Source organism: Taeniopygia guttata, chromosome 1A, assembly GCF_048771995.1.
Source record: "Taeniopygia guttata chromosome 1A, bTaeGut7.mat, whole genome shotgun sequence".
In the NCBI taxonomy this organism is placed as follows: domain Eukaryota; kingdom Metazoa; phylum Chordata; class Aves; order Passeriformes; family Estrildidae; genus Taeniopygia; species Taeniopygia guttata.
Genome location: NC_133025.1, coordinates 46,390,128 through 46,408,752, shown reverse-complemented (window position 1 = coordinate 46,408,752; position 18,625 = coordinate 46,390,128). Strand labels below are relative to the sequence as shown.

The 18,625-nt window shown below is 43.3% G+C and overlaps 1 protein-coding gene across 1 annotated transcript; it reads right to left on the bottom strand.

Moving 5' to 3' along the window:
* Nucleotides 1–1,256: 1,256 nt before the first annotated feature.
* MGP (matrix Gla protein) lies at nt 1,257–7,389 on the bottom strand. Its single transcript, XM_041713507.2, has 5 exons — nt 7,316–7,389; nt 4,548–4,698; nt 3,727–3,762; nt 2,472–2,547; nt 1,257–1,635 (listed from the first exon to the last, which is right to left on the bottom strand). The coding sequence occupies exons 2-5, from the start codon at nt 4,606–4,608 to the stop codon at nt 1,494–1,496; spliced, it is 315 nt and encodes a 104-aa protein (XP_041569441.1). The 5' UTR covers nt 4,609–4,698; nt 7,316–7,389; the 3' UTR covers nt 1,257–1,493.
* Nucleotides 7,390–18,625: the final 11,236 nt, after the last annotated feature.

Sequence of the window (18,625 nt, the reverse complement as noted above, 5' to 3'; positions counted from 1 at the left end):
GTGTGTGTGAATGTACCTAATCTGTACAGGTTTTTGCCTTAAAATTATTTCTCTCTCATTTTTTCCTCTGGACAAAACTTTAGCAACTGTCAGGGTGGAGTTTCCTATCAGAAGTGTTTTCAATAAATAAATCACATTTCTTTCCAAAATTCAGTTTCAAAGCTGGCAAACCTTGGAGTATGTTTTGGAAGGAGAAGCATGTTTCTAATGGGCTAGGTAGATTTGGCTCCAGACTTAGTTTCAAAGATTAGTCAACAATGTGATACTTTATACATCACAGACTTTGATTGCATGCCATGAATCTTTCCAACTTCCATAATTTGCAGGTGCCTATGTAAGCCTAGAGAAGTGAATGCTGAAACCATCTGTGTTGAGCTGAGATAGATGTTATGTCTCCCACACAAATCACACCAAGGGGTGTCCCAGTTGCTGTGGCTGCTGTCAAGCCCAGAGCAGCACGGAATTCTTGGACATGTCAGCACTGGTCTTTTTTGGCCTGGGGACAGGCCCTGGTGATAGTGAGCAGAATGCAGCCATACTCACTCCTCAGAGGTCCAGGAGGGGCTCAGTAACTTGTGCACAGGGTCAAGCCGCATCTTGATTTTAAACAATTTGTGAACAGTCAAATGAAATTGTTCTGTGTGAACAAAGCTGGGCCTGACCTCAAACGTTGGATTTCTTTTTTCTATTTATTTACCACCAGGAGCCCCTCTCCAGCTTCAATTTCTGCAGCTTTCAAGTGCTACCAGAGTAGTTTCAAGTGGAAGGGTTTTGAAATGGATTGCAAAAGGAAATACAAGTTAAGCCTGGACCCCACACTCCTTTCTAAAGGAGCACCTAACATCAGGACCTGATGGTAACTAGATAAACAAGAGGCAGTTTACAGGATTTTTCTGTCACCAACTCTCACCCTAACTTTGTTTTAAGATTAAATGGGTGCCTTCTGGATTTTGTTTCCCCAACTGAGGAAAGATTTGATTTTCAAAAAGTGCATCTGTATTCTGAACACCCCACTGTTTTTAGATTAAGACTGGGAGCTGAAACTGTCCAGTGACCTCTGAAAGAAGCTACTTGTAGAACTTGGAACAAGAACATTATAGGTTCCACATCCATATGCTATGGCTTCCAAAGCCATATGCTTGCAAGGTGATGATGTTTTTCCCCATAATCTGCAACAGAATGTATGATACACAGATTCAGTTCCTTTATGGAAAATTGCATACCCCCCTTCCAAAATACTGTGAGTCATGAGAAGATAGTATCAAACCAGCAATTTATTTTGTAGTAAACACCCACATCCTGAACTCTCTGTGATCTCTGCTACATCAGCTCAGCGCTAATTAACACAGTGTAGGAATCCATGGCTACATGGGAGAGAAGCAGCAGGCAGGATAACATACAGGAATACAAGCAACTGAGTATGTTTCAGAGCCATTGCGATTTTGGGGAGGATACCCTGGACTCCAGGCCCCAGGGTGGGGACAGGTCATCCATTACTTGGTCCTCCTCCTCCCCCCAAAATAGTGCTTGTAAGCAGCAGCGTAGCCATGGCGAAAAGCGTACATTTCACAAGGGTAGTAGTCCTCACAGAGCTCCCTCTGATGCTCCTGGGGTGCCTTACTACGCTCCCTAATCCTGTAAAGGTAGGAGAGAAGAGTGGTAAATGCTGAGATCTTAAATATCCGCCTACAGCCCTTTCTTGTTCCAAAAGTCCCTGCTTGGATTAAGGATCCACCATTAGAGTCCACCATCCAGCTATGGGGTTCTTAGCATGCCAGCTTCTGTGCTTACCACACCCAGGGACTACAGCAGGAATGTTTTGCCTCCTCAGGAAAACTTCTATTTAGGGGCTAAGTAAGGTGGTGGGGAGAGGGGAATGGCTCCTGTCTCAGCTTGAGGAAGCCTTCCCCAGCCTGCTCTCTTCAGCTCTTCTGCTCTTTCCCAAACATATACATAGAAAAAAAGACCTGAAGTAGGTCACCTGCTACTGAGGAGAATCTCGCCAAGAGATTATTTCCGTATTTCAGTCTTTATTTTCAAAAGCCTTGAATAAGCCATGAAATTGGTTACATCTGTATTTTATAAGTGAGGCAAGGAGGCCCTCAGATGACCCTTTGATTTAGAAAAGGTCATGCAAGTTCTGCATGAAATCTGAGAACTCGGAAAAGCTCTCAAACTGATCTTTCTTTCCGACCATCCCACATTCATTCTCTCTCCTTCTGTTGGTGCTTCCTTCAGAAAAATTTATCAGTCTTCTCAGCATGTGACATGTCTCTAAATCTAAGGACATGCTTTCTGTTATCTGAATTTTTGCTTTTCCTGGGTTTGGGGAATTAAAAAGTACCTCACATTAAAAGAGGGACTGAGGCTTCTCACAAGTCACCCTGGCTGCCACCCCTGCTAAAAGCCTCTCTTGGCAAGGAGGAATCTCTTCCCACTGTCAAGCTCAGCATCCTGAGGCCATGGCATACCTCTCCTGAGTGATGGCTCTTAGTCTCGTGTCAGCCTGTATGAAGTCATTGGCCCTTCGCCTGTTGAGGAAGGGATCTGAAAAGGCAAGGGGTTATTCAGACGGGCACTTTTTCAATGCCAGATTTCAACAAAAGCTGGTTTCCTCCTTTATAACAGCCTCCTTATCTGCCCTCCCATGTACAAGTAAATCCAAGACCTTTTAATATTGCCTCCTGTCCCCTGGCTGGTTCATGTATAGGCCCTCTCAGTGGCTAGTGCAGCCTGTACAGAAGTGCCCATGCTGGTCTTGTTCTGATATTATTCAAATCATCCAGAGGAACGATACTGTGATTTTGCTGCCACAGTCCCTCTGATGGAGTGGAGTTTGCCCAGAACAGGTAGGCACCAAGCTACACAGACCATGCGACATCTGAGCACTCTCAGAAGACCTTCAAGAACTGTGAAATTGAGCACAGGAAGGGCCTGAGTGATTTTCTCTGCCTCCAAGGTTAGACAGTCATTGAGAAGTTTGTGGGGCAGTTTTGGACTGAGGGGTCTGAATGTCCCTTCTGATTTTTTTGAGAAACATCACAGTCCTGTTGCAGAGTTCAGGAGTCTGTGGATGTCATTTGGCTTCCACATGTGCCTTTGTGTTGCTGACCATCTGCTTTGTGAAATCCTTCTTCCAGATGTCCTAATGTCCTAATTTCTTTTTCATTTTGATTCACCTGTTCTCTAACCTCTCCAGGATATTGCTTGTTCCAAAGTGACACACTTCGCCCTTTTCGTGCTTTTCCTGTGACACTCTCTCTCCCTCTTCCAGCCAAAGGATCCCTCCTATTCACACACCCTTCCTGCTTCCAAGGTGTTAGAGTACGGCTCTCCTTGTACTTCAGGGAGAATAAATTCTGTACATGGCTTTCTACAGTGGCTCTTTCCATGCTCATCCTAGAGCTTTTTGAGCAATGTCCTTTTCTAGTGTCAGTTAACCTGGTCTTGGTACATGTAACAGAGACCTGAGCTCTGTTCTCAAATTTTGTTTTCCAATTCTCATTATATTCTATGCAAAATAGTGGTATGAGCTTGTGCCAAAACACGCGAAATCTTCTTTTAACTCTCTCCCTTTTCATTCTGAAACTCCATCACTCAGTAAATTCAATTTCCTTGGGCTCAGTTGTTCTACCTATTTTATCCCTAGTAGGAGTATGAGTAAATTATCTTGGACATGTCTGTAGCACTCTTCAAATTCAATAGAATAGTAAAAAAGTCTCTTACTGAGATACTCATGGGATTCCATGCTCTCATGGGACTCTGTGGAAAGAAAGAATGAAACATGTATTATGACACTGTGTTGATGGGATTCAGTATCTCATATACCACAGATCAACAGAACACACACAGAAATCAGAAAAGCCAGGTTTTAAGGCACATCTTTAAAAGGAAGAGAAAGGGATCAGTGGTGTGACCTAGAATTGATATGAGGAGTTTAAAGTGCTCAGGAGTTTAACAGAGAGCTACCCGGTGATTTAGTCAGTGCTTCCAGACTCACACTTGGTCATCCAGCTGATTCTCCAGCACAGTTCCTCACCTTCTGCTCCTGACACTACAGTGACAGGATACCAATTTGCCTTCAAAGCTTGTATGTGTTCTTAGACAATGGATTAGCACAGTGAAATATTTTTGAATCTTGCATGAAGTGGCATCTTAATTCCACCAATATGGAACTGTGTGCCTCACTAGGAAAAGGGGATGATATTACAAAAGGAAAAAGGGAAATCTTCCCATTAGCAAGGAATGATTAAGAATTACCACACTTATCATAGTTCAGACAACAGAGGGACAAAAAGAGGAGCAGTCTGTGAGGTGAGCTGGAACAGAGAGGAAGGGTTTGAAACATCCTGGACCGTGAATTCCAATGACTGGAGGAAACAGCTCTGGATCAGGCCAAGGAGGATCTTACATAAGGGTAGGAAAGCAGGCAAGAGATCAAGTTAAGGGCAAAGAAGACACAAAGTTAAATAACAAACATCTGAACAGACCCATAAATGTCTGCAGGTTTGGAGTTTTCATTCTACCCAGTAATAAAGGTCACCTACCATAGGAAGTGGCAGCCACCACCAAGACAGCCAGGAGCGTAAGGATGACGAGAGTGCGCATTGTGCCAGTGCAGGGACGAATCTCCCACTCTGTCTTTCTCACTGTGTTTTGCTCTCTTCTCACTGAGGGTAGCTGGAGATCCTGGGCTGACTGCAAAATTAGCAATGGAATGTTTATTATGAAAACAGAGCTAGGAGGAAGCCCGTGAAAGAGCCTGGGCAAGGTGACAGCTAGCTGGTACACACTCTTCTTGGAGCTATTACAAAACATCCTCTATTAGCAGACTGGATTAGGTTTTGGGAAGGAAGGGGCATGCCCCCTTCCTCTCATAGCTCAGGCCTGGGGGACATGATCCAGAGGCAAACATGTCACTAGCACTCCATACTCAGAAAAGCTGGCCTAGGCAAGTGGAAGGAATTTCACAGTCTGCCAGGGGCCCAAAGGCAGAGGTGTGTGTTGAGCCCAAATATGAATGTTTGTTTTTCTGATTTTTCCTCTGATCTGCTCTCTTTGCCCTCACCATACTCTGTCTGGATACAACCAGCCCAAACACTTCTGTCAGTTTTGCCAATGGAGACATGGAGCATGAGGCTTCAAACATTCCTGTCCCACTCAGTCCCCCTCTCTCCAGCTGCCCTCTGCTGCAATGCCAGCCTGCCAGCTATCAGAGAAGGAATACAACCCTGCTGCCCCTTTTCATCTCCTACTTTATTGCTTTGGAAGTGACATGCAGCAACCTGAAAGAATCCCTCTGCTGGTGTGATCATGAATTTGCATTGAGATGACAGCAGCACCCAGAGCTCTATCTTTGAAGGCTCTCGCTGTGGTGCTGACCCCAGACTCCTCTTACAGTCCAAAGGACAGCATCTTGGTGGAGTCAGAGGCAAACATTTCCCTCTTTGGTCTAGCACTAGCAGTCCTTGCCTCATGGGCACCAAAGGCACATGCCAACATAAGGCTTTTCATCTGGGATGGATCCTCAAGGCCAGCAGTCTCAGGGAGAATTATCTTGTCTTTTAACACCTAAAAGAGTTTGACTGAATCCAATATCATGGGCAGCAGAGATGGACAAAACATCAGGTGTTCCACTCTCCAACTCTTGGAACAGTAGAAAGCAGTAAAAGAGAAAGGAGCTACAGAGATGGCTGTCCTTGCTGAGTGAAAAGGAAAGAGTTTGCTAGAGGCAAGCTAGGGAGGGGGTGTGAGCACCCACTACCTGCCAACCCTCCCCAAGTATCAGTGATGGGGCTGGGACCCCAGACACTGCCTGGGAATTAATCTAAGCCCCAGGAACGATTCTTATGTCTCGTCTAAGATGTGACTACTGCCTGTTTCATCTATGTGTATATGCAGGTATCAGGATTTCTCACTGACAGGATGCAAAGTGAACACACTCTGGGTGCAGACCATTTTCCCCAAACCACTGTGCTGTTGTCACAGTTGTCACCTTCAGAGGCCAATCCATGAAGTTACACTGAAGGTAACACAGCCAAGAACTGCAGGGACATTTAGCCAGAGACTAACACTTCATCAGTGAGAACTGAAATTCATTGAAAAAAGATTACTCTGGGCTTTGCAATTTACTCTTTCAATGTCAAACTCATGACCTTTATTTGAAGCCTTCTTTCTCAGAAGGAAAAACTGACCAGGGACTTCAACTTCAGACCAAAGAGAAAGAATTTCTCTTCATCCCTGTTATCCAACCCCATGTGGAGAGCAGCTCAATCCTGCACCATCAAGGTCCCCCCATACACATCCACTTCTTGCCTGTTCAGTGCTTAGCCTGAAATGAGGAGGAAAACTTGGGGAAAAGCCATACGTTTGCTATAAACACATGGTCAAAGGGAACTGAGACTTTGCTGCTACTTCTCTGTGCCCTGCCACTCCAGTCTCTTAAAGGAAATTCTCTGCTCTGGGATCCTTTTCATTTCTTAGAACTTAGAAGTTTTGGACTTATTGTTGAATGTGGATTTTATAGGTTTCCCAAATGTCTTGTACAGTAGCTGCTAAGAAAGAAAAGCACGAGGGAGAGGCTGGAGGACAGACTCCAGTGGGAAAGCAACGGGGCACAGAGAGGAAGATGCTGGGTGTACTTTGGAATGAAAGTGAGGCTGCCCAGTGGGAAACTCGAACACACTTTCGAGCCAAACCCTCTTTATTTGTCTTCACTCAGGGCAGAGCTCTCTGCTCCCATTTCAGAGGATTCTAATCCCAGAATGCCTGGATCATACTCTGCCATCAGCCACAGGAGAACAGCCACAAACACCACTTTAACCCAAATGTTTCATTTGTTACCACAGAAGCAACATATTTTTCAAGGGATGAATGAACATGCCAGCTTCACAGCCCTATTCCAGCAAATCTCCTTCGGGGAATTCTTCCTCTTGCAAAAGTACTCCTTTCTGCTCCCCCTGCACTCCATACTTTCCCAGCACACATCTCCCCTATGCAACAACAGTGGGCTGCCCTGGGGGTAACATACCATGCAGCACAGCGAGCCCAATCCCTCTGCATTGTTGCAGCATCCACTGGTTAGAAGTACAGAAAGGAGCTAAGACAAATTTGCACATGCCAGGAAGATCCCTGTAGACTCACAAATAAAGAAGGGATCAGAAAAGCAGCCTTGATATGTCTGCTGCTGGAGTGGAAAATCACAACACTCCACACTGTACTAAAGACTCCTAACATTTTACAGCAGTGAAGCACCAGCAAGGCAATGATAATAAGCAGCTGTCCAGGAAAAGCAAGGCAGTCCCTGAATACTCACTAAGCTGTCGCTTCCCTGCCAGTCTGCAGCTCTTGTCTCAGGGGGCAGCTCTCCTGGTGTCTTGGACTCTGGACCGAAGAAGAGGGACCTTTTATTCATTACCATCGATCAGTGACTCCTCCCCTCTCCCACTCTTGGTCCACCCCCAGGCTACCATCAGAACCACCTTCTGCCCACAGCCGGGAAGCCAGCAACATCAAAGAGCTGAGCCAAAAGGGAGAGAGCCAGAGCACACAGCAGCAGCTAGAGGGGTTGCCAGATTGCCTTTCTGTGCCTGGGAGCAGTGAGTGGACAGAGATATGAGAACAAGCTCCAGTCTCTTTCTTTGTTGCGAGAACCCCCTCAGCTTTCACCCCCTCCTTTTCTGGCTGTCTCTATCTCAAGCTACAGTGCTAGCCAGGACACCTGTTCTTCCTCAGGGAACAGTAGGCCAGGAGCCTTCTCCCATCTCATTTCATGCTGCTTTTACAACTGATCCCCCCTCTTAATGGCAGGCTTATATCAGACTGAAAACTCACATAACAAAGGTATCAGCTCTGAAACCCCCAAAAAGTGATACATGATATACACAAACCCAAACCCCTTAAGTGCACCCACTGCTCACATTGGACTCAGAGCAGTGCTGGGCAGCCCAGGACATTTGACTGCTGGACTGGGCTTTGGACTTCTGGCCCAAAATGGAAATAATTTATTCAAGGAGATAAAGAACCACCACTGCTTGGACAATGAACAGTGAGCAGTTCCTGTCCAAGGATTTTAGCTAATAACAGTGCTCTATGAGTTTGGGGAAGGTTCAGACTTCTTTGTGGCAACGAGGTACCACATTATTTGGGTCCTTGTACAGGCAGCTGTTGGTCCTCAGATCCTGAGAACAGCAATCTTGATCTGTCCTCAAGGCAAAGGGCATGCGATCAGGAACCACCTTTGAAAAGGAGTTCAAACAGGAAGGCATTTCTTGCCCTCCTTTGAGGTCATCTCAGTTTCAACCCCATGACATCCTGAACCCTGAAAGAAATCAGGACTCAGAAGATCTGGTCACCTTCATCTGCCTAGATACTGGTAAATCATTGGCCCCGGTGCCATCTGGCAAACTCTTAGTTAAGTAGAAGAAAATGGGTGTTAAAACCAAAATGGCAAGATGGTAAGGAACCAGACAAATGGGGCAAAAGCTTAAGCAGTGGAAAGGAGAAATTATGAGAAATTGCCCATTGAATTTCTCTTGAGACTAGATTTATTTAGTTCTCTTAATGATGGGCATTAAAAATGAATGCTTGTTGAGGAATTTTATCAATAACACAAAGCAAGAGGGCAAGAGCAGTAGAAAGGAAGTCTGAGAGCTCATACAGGATGAAAAGGATGACCTTTAAATCTTCATTAACAGGAACAGAATAATATGCAACAGGGCAAGGGCAAGGTCTGCCATTGGGATTAGCAGTAAGAATTCTGCTGTAAATTAAAAGCTCATAAGCTAGAAGTAATTGGGAAACAAAAAGAAGAGCTGTGAACCAACAATCATAAAGGCAAGGACAGAAGATCCTTACCTTCCCAGGGAGATCTCAGCAGGATTCCTCTGCATGGCCCAGGCCCTTCATGAAATAATTCTGGTGGGAAGTGCTATAGATGAGGACTAAAATATGATTTACACTCACACCCAAAATGACAGACCTTTTCATCACAGCCTGTGGGAGTTGCTAAGCCTCTGCAGGACAATGGACTAGCAGTCAGGTTTTGTTTCCAGTACCCCCCAAGGGCTGTGTCACAGTCCACAGCTCTCATGATTAGGAGAAGTCCCATTTCCAGCCTCTGTCTTTAAAGCCATGATCCACATCTATGTCTCCCTCACTGAGTGCCCAGCTCATGCTAGGAAGGCTTCAGCAGAGTTGCTGAGCGCTCCAGTAAGGGAATAAACCCGACAAGCTCTGCAACAGAGCAAGGTTTCCAAACCCAGGTTGCCCAGAGTATCAACTAACTGGACTTACCAATCTGGACAGTCGTTTCCAAATTTGCTTCTGTGTTTCAGGACATAAGTTAGTCAGCCACCACATGGTCTATGGCTTATGAAGAGATTTCTCAACCTGATAAACAAGTGCTTTTTAGAACAACTAGTTCTACAGCACATGAGAAAACAAGACTTTATTTTTACTTTTCCATTTAGTCCTAAGTAATACCTAGGAACTGGTCCAAGAAGCAAGAATAATTGAGCCACTAAGTAAGAATGTTTGACTATCCACAATATAATTAAAGTCAACAACCTCATGGAATAAATCGTGCTGAAAACTAGCATACTGACACTAAGCTTTAGAAAGGGAGATGGTTTTTAAACACAGAAGCTAGTCAAAAGACTATGAAATAAAAATAAACAGAACACATTTCAGATATTTAAAGAACTTGATACACATATCTGAATATGTGTTAACTCTGGCAGCAAACTCACTCAGCCATTCAAAATTAAAAACTAGTTGAAATGCTGATTAAACCTGAGGAAAAAAAAAAACATTTCAAAACAAGATTTAAAAATTTCTAAAGAATAAAAGAAAGGGGGAGCACATAAACAGGAAAATCTAGTTTCATATCAATCAAACAAAATTTTTTCAAAATAACTGCAATGACTAATTTCCACTTTCATGATGGAATGAGCAAAAAAGAGTAATTTCATAACAAGTAAGTGATGGGTTTTTTTCCTTCAAAAATATTTAAACACATATCTTTGAAATCTGTCTTGACCTTTCCCCTGAGGAATATTTTGCCCCCAGCATTACAACTTTCTGCAAAAATAAAAATTTCCAGTTTGAAAATACATATTGGTTCTAACAAGGTGGATCTATGTGTAGTCTTAGGACTGTTGTAAAAACCACCGTCTGAAGCTCAGAAGTAGCGTCAGTCTTCTGTGGATGGGAAAGCTCCCACACCATCTTACAGCTCTTTTCTTTCCTGCTTCCTTCAACATTTTGGGCAGTTTAGAAGCTTCCCTTTCCATCTTACATAATAACTGCCAGTAACTTTCTCCTGTTCATGGATATGGAGTACACCTGCATGTCCAGCCTGAAGGATGTCACTCTGGGCTCTGGGACAAGTGGTCGCTCAGTATCCCGGGGCTAAGGAGCAGGACAGAAAATAAACATCATTAAAAGGCCCAGATCCTTCTTCCCTGAACAAATTCAGTGGGTGAAAGGATAATTCTTCTTCCACTTGCTCTGACTTACAGAATTCAGGCCCCTCTCCACATTAATCATGACCATAAGGAGAAGTTTATAGTTGGTGAGCTGTGGGGGTTCATTGATTGGTTGGTTGTTAAACTGAGGAGGCTTTTAGCACTGCATTATGTTAGTGGTGGCAAAATTTCATTTACTGTACTGAAATTCAGAAATTAGTGTCCAGACACAACCTCTATGCAGCTGTGATACTCAAATTTACTCCCTGTAATCCATCAAGCTTCAAAACAAAGCCCAGTGTCCTAGAAAAATATCAGTCTGGCTATGTATACAGGAGCATTTGGAGTCAGCAGTACAGCCTAATGGGAGCTCACTGCTCTCCAGTTCTGCTTGTTGGAAAAAAGTGAGCCTGGCTCAAGCCTTCAACTCCAGTGCTGAGCACCCTCCATGGGATATCACTGAGTTACCTCAAAGACTGACTATCTCTGTTTGGCCAGAACTTGCCAGAACAGCTGTGTTTGGCTGCTAACAGGAAGTTCATGAGCGGAGAAGACTAAAATTTCACAGAAGTCAGACCAAGGTTATTCAGTTCACTGAATAAAGCAACCAAGACATTTCAGGGCTAAGAGCTAACTCTGTTGCTTCCTTTGGCTTCACCCCCACCCACCCACACATGTCCACATACACTGATCAGCATATTTCTCTTTCAGTCCGGGAAAGAAGGAGGAGACAGGATAATGTTAATATTACTTGGATGTTGAAAAAATTGGTGGAAGCTCTTGTGTAGAGATTAAATAACCCATAGAAGAAACTTGCATTTCTTGTACTTCAAGAATTCTATGAAAAACAGGGCAAACAAAATGTTCAAACTTTGTCTATGTAAAGAGAGCATGCTTCTGGGCTGCACTCTTATGGGAAGAGGGAACAGAAATCTCTCTTCTTTTTCCACACCCATCCCCCTTGCTTCACCACATGAACACAAAAATTTCCTGACTTTATTAATTCTTTGGGATCAGATGAGATTTACCCGCCTTATTTCCTGTACAGACATGGGAAGAGATAAGAAAGCAGCTGTGGTTTCGCTCTTCTCATCCATCTGGTAAATAAAAAAATAACAATAATGCTTCTTTTTCTTTTTTTTTTTTTTTTTAACAACATACTTAGATCCTGCCAGCCCTTGTGAAGACAAGATTGGATTGAAACATTTATGTTCTGTCTGTCTTGAATGCAGGTCACTGAAGTATTTACAAGCATCCCTGTAGTATTATATCTGTTTCTTTGCTCTATCTCAGTTCAATATCTAAAGGATCATAAATGTTGTCTTTAGTAAGCAAATAAACTTTTCTGTGGCATGTCAAGCCTGTGGTCGTGGCCTCTGTTGTTAACATCAGATAGAGTACAAAGGAATGCTAGGGAGTGGAAGGAAATACACAATACACAGCTAATTGTGAAATGCTGTTTGTGGCAAGAAGAAAGGCATTCTTATTTATTGAAGCATGAAATCTGATTACTCTTATCTTCTTGTGCATAACTACAAATTATACTAATATTCCTAATATCACATGATAGTTAAATAATTTGACTTGATGACCTTCCTTAATATTAATTTCACACTGTTTATAAACTTTTTGGATTCATATTTCTTTTATTTGCATTAAACTTGGCAAATGATTCTTTTTATTAAGAAATGTTGTGTTCACATAAAGCAGGAAAGAATTTTAAAAGGAGAAGGAAAGATAAAAGGAATTCAATAAACATTTGGAAAATGTTCTCAGACTTAGGGTGTGATTCCTGGGGTTTTCTGCTCAGGGCCATGAGTTGGACTCAATGATCCTGATAGGTCCCTTCTGACTCAGTAGATTCAATGATTCTGTGATAAATCTGATCTTTTAGATTAGTTTCTCCTTCTTCCTAAAATGGCACTGGACTCCAAAACCCACCACTCTGTGAGAGGTGTCTTTGTCATTAGTGGTCCCAATTTTCTTCAAATTATAAAAGAAACAATAAAATAATAGAAATGGAGAAAAAGAAGAGGTCTGGGTGTGGAAGCACTGGGAAGAAAGGCATAAGAACAGCCCCTATTGATGGAAGCTGGATTAGCAGATCATTAAGATCCCAGCATATTGACACAGATCCTCAGGGTATCCAGACAAGGGGAAAAAATAAATCACAGTTTAAAACCAGGTAAGTCCTAAAACAAGAGGCAGAGTACACTTAAGACTTCATAAAAGAAAAAAAAATTAAGTGTCTGGAGATGATGGTGCTTAGATGAAGAACAAGATTGAGCTGTAAGATACCTAGATGAGGAGACAAAGGAGGATGAATTCTAATGATACTCAGAGGTGAGAAAGGATGGAGACAAAAAAGACAACAGTTGCTGCCAACTCCTGCAGGATGCAAAAGACACATCTAAAGTGAGCATGTGGTGGCCAAACTAAGGGAAATACCGGAGACATAATGAGAACTCCAGGGCCCATGAATTAAATCGGCTATGTAATTGCAAGAAAATTGAATAGTATGAACAAATGCCTTCTGGTGCCTGTGAATTTGTGGTTATGAGGGTGTTAGTCTGAGCAAGTGAAATCAATGTGGTTTGAAATAAAAAAACTTTGGTTTCTATAGTGTCTTGCATTGCCCTCTGTTACTTCAGTATTGCAGCAATAATCACCTCAAAATGGAGTATCAGAATAAAGACCAGTATAAAGTACTGCCAGTATAAAGGCAGTATAAAGACCTCTTATGATGTCCTCAGTATGGAAAACTCTTTATCCAAACCTATCTCAAGCTGTTTTGCAGCTTTGGAAGTCATCTGCTTGGTAATAGGTTTCTTTCAGAGCTCTTTCCATTTTGTCTCATGATCATTTTAGCCAGGCACTGGGAGGAAAGCCAGGCCAGGTGTACAAGAAAAAGAGCAAGACTCCAGTGCTGCAGACACGAGGTGACAGTTTATTCCCCCTCGTTTGCTCAGAAAAAGCTGACTAGGGTCTCTTCTCCTGAAATTATCTGCCCTTTTTTGTCTACCTACGTGGTAAAGGATGTAATTTTAAGGTTTAATACAGATGTCAAAAATCACATAAGAACACACATAAGACTTACAACATGTATCAGTCAGAGAAGTTGCATTCTACTATTTTCCACAGCAGACTCTTCCTTTAAAAACTTTTGCCAACAAAGACACTTTTGTCCTTCCTGGTCCTTAACCAATGTTTTTTTCCCCTCTGTTCCAGTAATAGAATCTGCTTACAATACTTCCCGGCACCAACTGGATTGTATTATTTGGGATCTCTTCACTGTCTCCCACCTACAGCCATGGCTTCACTGGAAAATATTACTGTACATTAATCAGGAAAATACACTGCATGAGTCACATATTGGGTATACAGGCAGTTACAACCCTGCTGGCTGGCTAAGCCGAAGATGTTGTTTACTACCATACATTTTCATACAGCAGACATTGAATGAGAATCTCTGCTGTGCATATATTGTATACAAAACCTCTGTACACATCTGTAGAACACACTTTCCCCCGTGTTACTTGGCCAAGCATCTGTCTGTCACTTCATCTCTCTGAGGTAGGTGATTGTCTTTCTTGATGGTCATTTCACTAGTGAACTGGAGGAGGAACCAATGAACTTACTGGAGGATCCATTAAATAAAATAGCAACACTACACAATAAATAAGACATGCTCACTATCTCCTAAGATGACACTTGTCTATTTTGAGACCTGGATGTATTACTGAAATGAATAGTAAGGACTGCAGTCAGGACAGTCATTTCATTAAAGTTGCCCAGGGACCTCATTAGGATTAAGGTCCTCTTTGTGCCAAGTGCTGCACAACCTGAAGGAGGGAGAGATGTGTGGTTATGTGCTTGTCCTCAGCCCTCCACAGGAGAAGAGGTCTGGCAGAAGCACCTCCCTCAGCCAAGGTCTCTCTTATCACTGCCTGGCCTTCCCAAGCAGGGGGCTTGGTGATGACAAATGATACACAAGCATCCCAGGTTCACTCTCTATTTCAGGCCCTGGAGCTCTGATCTCGCTGGGCACTCTGTGCTATCACTCTAACAACGATCTCTTACTGCCCCAATCCTCTATTGCAGCACTGGATTGCTAAATAGAAATCTTTGTCATTACCTTATCTGAGAAGATCTTGAGTAAGTAAGAACGTAAGAAAATAATTTATCACACTGAGTTTGCACTTCCAGAAAGGGACACCATCAGTAAAACAGCAGCAGGAGTGCTATGCCACTGAAGAGAGATCTGCAAGGCTGACATGACAGCTGAGAGCTTGGCTTTAGCTCCTTCTCTCCTGCCTGACAGCAAGCACCTGAAATCTCAGATCAGATTTCTGCCTTCTCCATGCAAAACTTAGCACTGAGGCACAAAGTTTACCTTAAGCTGCTCCCAAGAAAAAGATTCCTGATGTCTTTCTGCTGAAGCTTTCTCCTGCCTATCCCTGCCTGGTGGCTGTCCTGCATTCTGCCAAATTGTGTGAGCTCCCTGAAAGTCACTGGACCCCAGGAAGGTCCCTCCTCCTTGTTCATAGTAGGAGCTGTTGCTGCTTTTGTCAGTGATCTGGGGAATGGGTTCCTTGGGATTTCTCTAAGGGGGTGGTGAAGCTTGGGGAGAAGCAGAGGAGGATGGTGCTTGTCCAGAAACAGAGTCCCCTCCCACACATGTTGCCCATCTGTGACATCTCTGTCTGTCACAGAGAAATTCGCAGAGACAGATTAAATATATCAAACATAAATAAAGCAGCGCCAAGTCCTTGGCTGATTGTCATGGCTAGAAATAGAAGCCAACTACTTCAGAAGCCTTGGGTTTGCATGCTTGATGGATTCCCAGCATAAGGACAGACATTCAGATAAACCCAGCCCAAACTGAAGTAAACAATCCTGCATGACTTGTCAAGAAGGTGGCACTGAAGTGAGTCGGAGAACATCAGTACCATTGAAGGCAATGGGCAAGGAGCAAGGAGCAGCTCCCAGGCAGCTCCTCCTGGGGAACTTGAGGGTCTCAGCAAGGATGTGAGGGCATGTTATGAGCAAGACTACAGTAGCCTTGACATGAAAAAGCTAATCATGCAGTTCTGGGACTTTCCACTTCTGCCCAGCACATAGTCTCACAAAACCGGTAGCGCCATAATACCTTAGAGACCACTGCCCTATTGTCAGGTGTGTCTGATAATTTCAAAGTGGGGACAGGACAAGCAGACACACAGATCACCTCATTTCCATAGCAATAGCCAAAGAAAGAATCCCACCCTATTTGTAAAATGCTGGTAAAGCAGTTTCTTAAGTTTTAAATGTTCTGGAAATAGTTATCTTTATTGTTAAAAGAAGAAGAGTTTTATTGTCCTAAATCACAAAGCCAGACTTGCCAAGAAGGTGTCCACTGAAATACCACTCTCAGGACTCAGAGACCAAACAGAAACCTTCTAACAGGGCCCCCAGGCAAAGTGCTAATCCATTTGCTTGTGTTGTTTAAGTCTTTCTTCATCACCACTCTGACAGAGGGTGCCTGGTGGGTTCTCTCTGTTCTCCTTTTGCATAGGATATTTGCTGTTTTTGAAAGGGAGTGCCTGGGGCACAAGCGATAAGGCAGGCACTTTTCCCTGGGAGTAGCAGTGTTATTCTTGAGGCAGAGCTGCCTCTAGGGCATGGGTATGGGCAAAAAGAGAAATAAAATCATACCAGGGTCAGAGGACCTGTCACTCACACAGAGACAGGGAGCCAGCAGAGAGGAGGAGGGTGCAGTGAGAGCCAGCCCTGTCCTGGAGACTAAGGGGTAACCTGTGGAGTGCCTTGTACTCTCAAGTCTCCATGCTGCTTGCTGATAGCAAGGCAGAAAGAAGAGATCCTGGTCTGGGATCCTGAGAACGACCTCAACAGGGTGATTCTCAGGTCACCCTGCTTCTGCCTGCTGCTCTGTGGGAGCAGTGCATCTCTCCAGAGTGGTTTGTGTCTCTGTGGCAGGGAGCAACCCAGTCACAGCAGAGACACCAAAGATGTGCTGTTCCCATGCTAGAGACCTGCAAGATGGAAGCACCTGAAAGACCCATTAACTATAGCAGTATCCAGACTCCCAGATGCCAGAATAGGCCTGTGAAAAGAAGACTGATGAACATTTAAAGACTGTTGATCAGTTCATATAAGCCTTACTACCTCAGTTATAGCATCAGAAACTGCCTTTCACTTTAACAATACCTTCCTTTCTGCTACTGTCTTGCAATGACTAAAATGTACCAAGCAAGAGCTCATTCACATTTTCTCCTCACCTGCCACTTGTATTTCTTGATTATGCAAATATGCCTTCTTAATATCTTTGTAATAAAGTATTTTAAGCGCAGTAATATTCAAATATTTGCTAATTATTCAAAATAACATTAAAATATTGATGACAAAAATGTATCTTCTTAATATCTGCTTAACATAATATTTTCTCTACTGCTAGTATCTCAACAGAGCAAAAAACCTGAAAACATTGCTACAAGATGGGGTCTGAAACCCAGGATGTCCAGGGATCCAAGAAAGCATGGCAACTGATTGGAGAAAGCAATGCAGCAAGGAAGCGCATTCACCATCAGACCCCAAAAGAATAAAGAAGTTAATCTAAGAGGAAAGGTCTCGCTGGCAAGGAGTGAGAGATGGAGGGTAAGCAATGATCCTGATCTGTTCGGCTTCAGCTGTGCCAAACAAGCAACCAAACAAGATAGCCTTTTATTCATGGTGAAATACTGCCATTTCCACTTAAGAAAATAGCATTGGGAGTCGTGGGGAGAGGGAAGGTGAAGAGAAAGTGTGGCCATATGGCTTACATTCAGGAGATCTGCATGCAGAAGATCTGGGCTCTGTCTCCAGCTCTGCCTACAGGCTTCGTCAACAGCCTGGGGTAAGTTACTGTCTGTCTTTTCTGTTTCTTAGCCAAAGAACAGAAAAAATTGGCCAAGGAAAATAAAGTCTTGATTGCAATGGGAAGTCATGATATATCCAGGATCAACACCCACATTGAATTCCAAGATGCCAAAGAATACTCTGAACACAACAGATTTATATTGAAAATATCACCTCTGTATTTTAAAACACAATCTTTCAGGCATACAGTCTTCTTCTTCTCTTCCTCTATCTCCCTCTCCTTTAGTAGAGAAGAAAACAGTTGAACATTTTTTCATGAGCTGATTATTCTATTCCTTCTAGTAATTAACAGAGCAAAAGACAGGAAAACTGCAAGTTCCCATCCTGCTCTTCCAACAGCTGATTACAATACCCAAGGACTTGACATTTGTCTGCAGCTGCCCACACAAATAAAGGAAGTAGAATTGGACTGCACCCAGGCTATGTCTTCTGGCACCTATGGAAGTAATGATGTGCTGTACTAAACTGGACTGGGAAAGTTACAGATCGAAATGCCTCATCTATTAGGCAAAAGGCAAGAAATAATGCTGGTGATGGAGACATACTGAACACACGATATGGATGGAATAGAATTACCCTAATCCCTAATAAAATTATGAAATATGGGCTCTGGCCTAGGAAGAAAGGACAGTGGAAGACACAAAGAATATATTATACTCGTAACACAGGGATAGGGAGAAACCTGGAGTGTTCACACAGCCCATGTGTTTATGCTGGAGACTGGATGGAGCTGAAATTTCAACCTGTATGAGGGTTCTCCAGGGCCTGTTGTAATCCATGGATATTGGAGATATATATATACATATATATATATATATATCCAGCGGCTTGAGCCCTGGTGAGTGTGTGGGGAGGAGGGCACAGCCCTGTTTGCAGCTGTGATGCAGGGGGCAGCTCTGCATAGCTGCCATAGGTGGAGGCCTGGTGCAGACAGGGATGCAGTTATCCGTGGGCCTTTCCTCTAACCTGGACAAAATCACTGCTTTACAGATCATGCAACTAGCCTGCCTGCCTGTCTGAATTTGCAGATACTTTAGCAGAGAAGGGAGAAATTCAAATGAGAGAACAAGTATACTCTTATTCAATGTGCATCTTGTGGTTTTGCATGTTTTTCCACTGAAAATATTCCTCTGAAGTTTCCTTAGTGACTAAGCCAAAATGGATCAAAGAGGTATTTGATTCACAGCCTTAGAAAAAACACTTCTGTGTTCTTTCTCCGCCATTATCAGCTCTCTGTGGTATCC